The sequence below is a fragment of the Cricetulus griseus genome (assembly GCF_003668045.3).
Source record: "Cricetulus griseus strain 17A/GY chromosome 1 unlocalized genomic scaffold, alternate assembly CriGri-PICRH-1.0 chr1_1, whole genome shotgun sequence".
Taxonomy (NCBI): Eukaryota; Metazoa; Chordata; class Mammalia; order Rodentia; family Cricetidae; genus Cricetulus; species Cricetulus griseus.
The window spans coordinates 178,974,326-178,983,285 of record NW_023276807.1 but is presented as its reverse complement, the minus strand read 5'-3'; the positions used below and the strand labels follow the sequence as shown (position 1 = coordinate 178,983,285).

General features: G+C 44.2%; 1 protein-coding gene across 1 annotated transcript; it reads left to right on the top strand.

Annotated features, from left to right (window-relative positions):
- The first annotated feature begins 2,145 nt into the window (after positions 1–2,145).
- LOC100757798 (pulmonary surfactant-associated protein A) lies at positions 2,146–4,207 on the top strand. The gene is made up of 4 exons (XM_035453498.1): positions 2,146–2,317; positions 2,519–2,638; positions 3,335–3,412; positions 3,831–4,207. The coding sequence occupies exons 1-4, from the start codon at positions 2,146–2,148 to the stop codon at positions 4,205–4,207; spliced, it is 747 nt and encodes a 248-aa protein (XP_035309389.1).
- Positions 4,208–8,960: the final 4,753 nt, after the last annotated feature.

Genomic DNA, 8,960 nt, shown 5'->3' with positions numbered 1-8,960 from the left:
CTTTTTAAGGTTTATCCATACTACAGCAATATCCTTATCTCTATTCTTTCTTATGGTTAAATGATGTTCCATCACTTTTTGTTTGCTCATCGGTGAGTCATGAATAAATACTGGGGCTATTTATACCTTTTGATCTGAACAGCTGTGTACAAGTTTTGGAATACCTATTTTCAATTATTTTAGGTATAAAGCTAGGAATTTAATTGCTGCAGCATAAGAATAATCACTTGTTTAATATGAGGAACTCCCAAGGTGTCTTCCAAAACCACTGTACTATTTTCCATTCAACTAGAAGTGCCTGAGCTGAGAAGTTTCTTCATGTGCTCAGCACTTGCCAGTCTTCCTTTTGCTTGTTATAGTGTTACTTTGTATTTCTGTGCTTGACAAGGTGTTGACTCCCTTTTAATGGATACATGGCTGTTTCTATATCTTCTTTGCACATCCATGTGTGTGAATGTGAACACGCATGTGGCGCTGCACACATGTGGAGAGGCTGGAGGATAACTAAGTGTCAGTCCTTGCCTTCTGCCTTGTTTCATACAGGGTCTGGGTTGCCACTGTGCACGCCAGGTTAGCTGACTAGAAGATTCAGGGGGTTCTCCTGTATCCACTTTCCATCTGGACAGAGGACAGCTGGGACCACAAAGTGCCACTGGGCCTTCCTTGCTGCTGTTCCGTGGCTGCAATCTCAGGCGCTCGCACTTGCACAGGAAGCCCTTCACTCACTGGGCCACACTTTCAGCCCTTGTTTTGTGCTTTATTTTATTCTGAAAAACATTTTAAAATTCTTTCATTCCCCCTTTTACCTTTATGTAATTTCATGTTTTTTTTGTTTTGTTTTGTAAATAGATTTTTTTTTTTTGTTTTGGTCTGTTTCTTTCCTCTTCTCTTCTCTTCTTTCTCCCCCACATTTTTTTTTTATTTAACCTTGCTTCATTTTTCTTTTCCCTGATGCTCCTTTATTTAATCTCCTTGCTATTTACTCCTGATACCTTTATTAATTTTCAGCATCATAGTTTCCTCTCTGCTTCTTTTCTATGGCTATTGGTGGGTGGTAGAGTGGCTGGACTTTCTCATATTTTTGTATTAAATCTGGTTTGTTCTGGTGGTTTGTTTCTTTTCTGAGTGGTGATGGATCTCCATCAGAACCTGTGTAAAGACTTTCATTCTGTACTGCTAGCCAATAGTGTTAATTCAGAATAGAGGGTGACCTAGACAAGAGAAAGATTCCCTTCCCACACACCTGCAGTTTGCCTTCTGCAGATTTTGTGCTCCCCTCAAGGGTTCTAAGTGCTTTTCTTGTGAAGTGCTCTGAAGGAAACTGAGCTGTGTAAACAAGATGGCTGCTTCCTGCCAGGCCCTCCCTTGTGATCCTGGCTCAGAGGGTGGGGAAAGCTTGCAGGCTACACAGCTATAAGTGATGCTGTCCACATGTCCACTCTGAGTTGGAGGCAGACGTCCATACATCCTGCAGGCTCTGTGTGTGAGTGAGCTTGGCCACCAGCCCTTGGGTATCCTCTAGTGTTTGGGTTTTTGGAGGTAAGATCCACATACCTAATTAAGGGCTTACTGGGCAGGAAGGTAGTACTTACCATTGACATTTTAGCAGGACCACAAACCCTGCTCATCTCTTTTTATCTTGTGTTTATTCTTGGCTCTCTGATTCCTGAGAACCCCAAACAGAGTTACTTAAAATATTGAGGGACAGATGTAGTAAAGTGGTGAGTTTACTTCTACACACACACACTTTCTAGCAGACAACCCGATTGGGATTATCTACAGATACACCAGGGTCAGCTAAGATCAGAGAGGTACAGTGAGTCCACCAGGGCTACACAGTGGGGTTATAGCAGTAAAGAGCCTCTGTGAAGACTCAAGCCTCTGACTCTCCTGAGCTCTCCTTCTCTGACCAGCATATATCTGAAGCTGGGGGGCTGGAGTGTGAGGCTGTGTTAGACATCGGATGGTGCTGGGGATTTCCAACTGGGCATAGTTTGGGTCTTCTTGGTACTCTTGACTGTACTTGCTTGTCTGTCATGGAAAGTGTAGCAAGAATGGGGTGGGAGGCAGAAGAGAGCCATGCTAATACTACTCACGGGCTGGTAGCCCTTCCCTCCTGCAGGAGAAGCCACTGGTGCAGTAGCCATGTCACTGTGTTCATTGGCCTTTGCCATTTTCTTGACTGTTGTTGCTGGTATCAAGTGCAATGGGACAGAAGTGTGTGCCGGAAGCCCTGGTATCCCCGGCACTCCTGGAAACCATGGCCTGCCCGGCAGAGATGGGAGAGATGGTGTCAAAGGAGACCCTGGACCTCCAGGTACTGTATGGAAGTACCCACCCTTAGCTCAGGGACAGGGACCTGTTTTTAGGAGAGTCATCCTATCCAGGGCACTAGCTGATGGGGCTTTTCTGAAGCCCTTAGGCTGGAGCATGTGTCTTCAAAGTTCTGGTGGAGAGGCAAGTGAGTCACCCACATGCTAATGCAGGTCCGTATATCTGTAACCTCTTCACTCTGTAGGTCCCATGGGCCCCCCTGGAGGCATGCCAGGTCTTCCTGGGCGTGATGGGCTGCCTGGAGCACCTGGTGCACCTGGAGAACATGGAGACAAGGGAGAGCCTGGAGAGAGGGGTCTTCCAGGTGAGTAGGTTGGGGGCAGTAGTCAGTGGTGATGTGGTACAGCATGGCAGCCATATGAGGGATGGTAGGGAGGGTCCAAGGCATATGGCTCAGCCTAAGTCAGAAAATAGGAAGTTTAGAAACTGTAGGGGTTTGAATAAGATGTTTCAGAGAGTGACAAGCATCTCAGCTGCAGACAGAGAGACGAATAGTGTCCTATAAGGAAAGGGGAGCAGCACTGGGGGGCCTAGGGGTCCTTCTTAGGGAGAATTTTCTGGGGCATCTTACAAGGTATGCAGGCTTATATGAACTTGCAATCTAGGCAGACAGTGTGATCAGGAATCCCACTTGCTGACAGAAGTTCCAGGGTACAAATCAATATAGTGACCCATCAGGAGAGTTCAGAGGTCATTATTGTTTGTTGGTCTTGATAGAATGAATGGGATGGGTCATTCTCATAAGTCAGAAAACCACACAGATGGGCATTCAGGGGCAGCCAAGGGATACAGGAAAGTAGAGCAGTCTCAAGGCTACATTAAGAAATGTGTGTGTAGGTAGAAGGAAGCTCTGCTCCTGGACCCTTTAACTAGGGCCTGGGCTCTAGGCACAGCATTAGATGACAGAATTCCAGTCTTGTAGCTGGCAGAATACCTGCTTGGTAGCAAGTGGAGCTCTTTGCTGGCTTGTCCCCATCCTGGATATGCGTGGTTTCTACAGGGTTTTCAGCTTACCTGGATGAGGAACTTCAGACTGAACTCCAAGAGATCAGACACAAGATCCTGCAAGTGATGGGAGGTAAGGGACTGTTTGGGGTGTCACCAAGCACAGACCTCTCAATGTTCCCCTGTAATCTCCAGTGCCATAACCTACAGTCTAAATGCCTGACAAGTAAGTGCAGACATGGGTCTTTGGAGAAAGGAAAGATGCTTTCCTTTTCTCCTGTCTTTAAATAACCTCAAGGACACAGAAGTGAGCTTGGATTTGCTCTCAGAAATATTGGAAAGCATGAAATTGCAGATTCAGGCAATAAGTAATTGTTAGGTATATGAGAACACAGAGATGGACTTTAAAACTAGGCCTGGAAGAAGAAAGAAAAACACAGAGAAAGGCAGGGATGGAGAGATTATGGAGAAAACTTAAGGGCAATAGCCTAAGTCAATGGAGGGGATGGACAATCAGACGGTAGTGGCCTAATCTAGGCTTCTCTGCTCAGTCCTCAGCTTGCACGGATCCATGTTGTCAGTGGGAGAGAAAGTTTTCTCCACCAATGGGCAGTCAGTCAACTTTGATACCATTAGAGAGACGTGTATCAGAGCAGGTGGAAACATTGCTGTCCCAAGGAGTCCAGAGGAGAATGAGGCCATCTCAAGCATCGTGAACAAGCACAACACCTATGCTTACTTGGGCATGGTTGAAGACCAGACCCCTGGAGACTTCCGATACTTGGATGGGGCTTCTGTGAACTACACCAACTGGTACCCAGGAGAGCCCAGGGGTAGAGGCAAAGAGAAGTGTGTAGAAATGTATACAGATGGACAATGGAATGACAAGAATTGCCTGCAATACCGGCTGGCCATTTGTGAATTTTGATCAAGCACTTAGATAAACAGATAAAATCCCACGTTATCTTTTAGCCTCTATCCTGATGATCCATCTGATCTGTAGGATGCTTCAACTCCCTCCAACCAAATTTCTTTGTGGCTGTTAGAATTAGCACCATTCTTAGTCATTCCATCTCCCACATGAGCCCAAACTCTTCTCCATACACATTAGCACATCCTGAAAGTCCCCCTAGAGTCCCTTCTGAGGACTCACTCAAGGCAGCCACTGCCAACCTTGCCCTTTACAATGAGATGGAGACTTCCCTTTTCCTCAACTTGTCCAGTTTCTTCATTTATAAATGATGTACATGAGGTCCCAGCATGGTAGGACCCTCTAAATTACAAAAAAGTGCCTGCCCCTCCCCCTTCTATCTAGTAGATCACCCTTTCACCGCCCCAAGATTTAGAAATCCAGGTTAAACATAAAGATAGATATAGGGGACTTCTGGGAAATGCTTGGTGTGTGGAGCTAAGCTTCATTCAGTGTCATTTGCACCCATGCTTTCAAGGCAAACATGGTCTCACGCAAGTCAGGAAGCCTGGTAGGGAGCACCACAGCATAATACTGGTGGTACACAACTTCCCTAGTTGACAATGTATAGCCCCCATGGATCTGATGGTGCCAATTTAGCCTCTTGACCTAACCACAGCCACCCTGGATTTTTAAGAGAACAACCCCTCTACCCTAGACCCTAACTCTGGTAATTTCCTGCTAACGGACACAGCCTCACTCCACTTCATATCACTGAGGCATGCATATCACCAACTGCATTGTTTTCTTCTCATTAGCTCAATCAGCTACTTTGTTAAAATCAACTATGTTCTACATGTTAGGTTGTCTTCTGGCGAGCCCTGGGGATAACTATTTTCTTTGAGCCTATTTCTTCATCTGTGTGATGGAAATAAAGTAATTATTACAAGTACTCTACCTACCAACATTATTACCCATATCAATTACTACAGCAAAGACTGTTGGTCACAAGCTGCATACCAAGTACTTTGACAATCACTGATAACATTTGTCATCAGATATAATTTAATCTTTACAAGATGTTGTAGAACCAAATTAGAGGCACTGGGGCTAAAGAGGTATCTGGAAGAACATGACATCAATGCTGATGGCTGGTGTCAAAATAACTCCAGGTCTGAGCTCATGCGGTCCATGCTGGGGAGGGACATCATCTTTTCCATCCTTACTCAGACATCTGCATGGTTTCTGCTGTGCTGTGGGTGAAGGTGGGACACAAGGTGCAGGTTTCTATAAGTCATCCCTGTCTCAAATGCATGAAGGGGATTATGTGACCCACTCTAGTCTCAGCTATGTGCAATGGGACCATGATCCTCACTCCAGGTATCTATGGTGGTGTAACTATGCCTTGAGGGGGTAGCCGCCTATACATCTTATCTCTAGAAAGCTCCTGTGATTCCACCTTCTGACACTGTCTCTGCATTTCCATCTTTTTTTTTTGCACAGAAGGAAGCCCAGGACAAAGCCAGATAGAGAAATGTTGCTTACAGTTTCATGAACATTAGCTGTAAGCTTACATCCATCTACCCTGTGCTTAGGACTCAACATACAAGGTGTTGAGGGCTTCCTGACATCAAAGAGCAAGAAAAAGAAACATATATTCCCAGTTTTATAGATCAACAGTCTAAAGCTCTAAAAGTTGACATTGCTACACTTTCCTATTAGGCCTTTTTTGGGGGGGGGTTTCAAGACAGGGTTTCTCTGTGTAGCTTTGGAGCCTGTCCTGGCACTCACTCTGTAAACCAGGCTGGCCTCAAACTCACAGAGATCCACCTGCCTCTGCCTTCTGAGTGCTGGGATTAAAGGCATGTGCCACCAACACCCGACTTTAGGCCTATTTTTTATAGCATTACTTGTTATTGTTACTATAATTTTTTGGACACATTTTTAGTGAGATATTGCTGGTTTCAGGGAAAGCACGTTTTTTAAACCTTATAACCTATCTTATAACCTACCAGCTTTTTAGATTCTTATTTTTCCTTTAATACGTTCAATTCAGGTGACTCTTTTATGTTTTATACATATATCATTGCATTTACAAATGATGGTATGTTTCCTGTTCATATATGGAATTATATATGTGATTTATATACATATATAATTTTAGGATCTCATATGTGTATATAATAAAATATGATCACACCCATCCTCATTTCTGTCTTTCAATTCTCGATCTCCCATACATATCTACCTCCTAACCTCATGTCTCCCCTCCTCTTCTTCTTAAACCCCTAAATTCATTTAGTGCTGCCCATGTGTGCAAGCATGTGGGCCATCCACTGGAGCATATCAAACATATATATGAGTATAGTCTCCTAATGTGTTCCAGGAAAACTTCTAATATTTGACCATTGAAAATACACAGTTACATCTTTCCTGACTAGATGCCTGATAGTTGCATATCCACACCTATTGTGTGAATATTCACAATAGCTAAATTGTGGAATCAGCCTTGGTGTTCATCAACAGATGAATAGACAATGAAAGTGTGGCATATGTCCAAAACTGAGTTGTATTCTAACATGAAGAGCAACAGAATTATGTCATCTGCAAGAGGACATGATGTACTCGAGACTAACATATTGGGTGAAATAAGCCAGACTCAGAAAAAAGCCATGTTTTCTTTTTGATATAAAAAACCCTATATTACACACACACACACACACACACACACACACACACACACACACACACACGACATGAAACCAGATAGGGGATTTAGAGGAAGAAAGGGACCAGAGGGGGGAGAGATCAAGAGTTGAGACAACAGCACAGCAAAGTACCAATTACACCTGTGTGAAAATGTCATAGTGAAAGCCATTCTTTCGAATATTTTTTTCTAATTTTCATGTTTTAGGTTTCTAATGAATTTAGGGGTTTAAGAAGAAGAGGAGGAGGTTTAAAAGAAGAGGAGGGAGACATGAGGTTAGGAGGTAGATGTGTAGGGGAGATTGAGAGTTGAAAGAGAGAAATGAGGATGGCTGTGATCATATTTTATCACCCCCTTTTTTTCTCTTAGTTTGCTAAGGTTCATTTTCAGTTATTTTTGCAGGACTGGGGAACAAATCCAGGGTTGGGTATACTAGCCAGGCACTCAGCTACTGAGCTACACCCCTAACCCTAGGTACATTGTTTTCTTTTCAATCCGGAATGTGTGTGTTGAACTTCATCAGATGATTTCCTGGCATTCTCTTTGGTCTACTTGCACAGAGAAATTGAACTGTGAGTGTAACCAGCTTCCAGGCCTGGGTGTCTGCATCCAGTATACGGGACTAAGAGGTTCTGAATCTGAAGAAAGACTCCAAGGTTACTACCACTGGGCCTGCAAAGAGAAGGCCCTTCACTGGGAATGTTACCAATCCCCCTTTCCAGGCTGAGGAGGAGTAGAGTGGGAAAAGGAAGCTGACCACACTTGGGTAACCTCTGACCTCACATAATGAAAAGTATCCTTTCCCCCACTGTGCCCTTGAGATCACCCTTCCAACCTTTGTGAGGAAGGATGACTAACTTCCCTCAGCTTCCCGGACAAAGATACTAACTATCCAAGGCAGACATAACAATTCAAGCAGGTGGTGGTGGCTCACACCCTTAATCCTCCCAGTACTTGGGAGGCAGAGACAGGTGGATCTCTTTGAGTTCAAGGCCAGCTTGGTCTATAGATTGAGTTCCAGGGCAGCCAGGGCTGTTACACAGGGACATCGTGTCTCAAAACAAAACAAAACAAACAAGAAGGAGGAGGAAAACTAGAGTCATTCCCAGGCCGGGCAGTGTCAACATACATCTTTAATCTCAGCCTTTAGGAGGCAGAGACAGGTGAATCCCTGAGTTTGAAGCCAGTCGAGTCTACATAGAGGGTTCAAAGACAGCCAAACCAGGGCTACAAAGGGAAACAAAACAAACAGACAGAGCCTGATACTTGGTTCAAACTTCAAGCTGAAGGTCAGAAAAACAAAGTAGCGGCCATTAACTCTTACCACTACCTCAGTCTGACCATGTTGATCCTGCTGCCTCTCTTCAGTGTGGCTGGAGAATCCTGAGACTGAATGTCTTCCTATCCTCAACGTGACTGGAAAATGAATGCCTGAAACTGACTCCTTGCTCCTTTTTTATATACACCACTAACGCTGGGAGTAAAGCAGCTTGATCCCAAGTGCTGAGATCATCTTTGTGTGAGCTGTTTCTCTTTAGGTTTGGATCAGTCTTGTGTATATTTGGGTGGTCGTGGATGACTTCTTAATCCTGAGTCCTAGGATTAAAGGTGTGTTCTATAATTTGCTAGCTTCCGGCTGCTGGGATTAAAGGTGTGTGCCTGGGTTCTATGGCTTGTGGCTGACTTGGCTTTCTGAATCCTCTGGCAAGCTTTAATAAATCATAAACAATATCTCACCACACATGAGGAAAACAGAAGTGGGAGGCCTCAACCCTACACAAAGAACTATAGGCAACTGAGCAAAGCTGGGAGTGGAAGAAGTGATCTTCCCTAGGGATGAGTACACCAATTGGTTGTCCAGTGCCAACCTGCCAGTCCTGAAAGCATACATACAAGTAGCATTATACAGACTGGATAGGTTATATTTAGGAATACATATGTTTATGAATATACATGTATGCATGCAATAACAATCAGTGAAAAAAGAGGTCATGAATTTGAAAGAGAGCATGAGGGCCTATATATAGGAGGGCTTGGAGGGAGGAAGGGGAAGGGAGAAATATT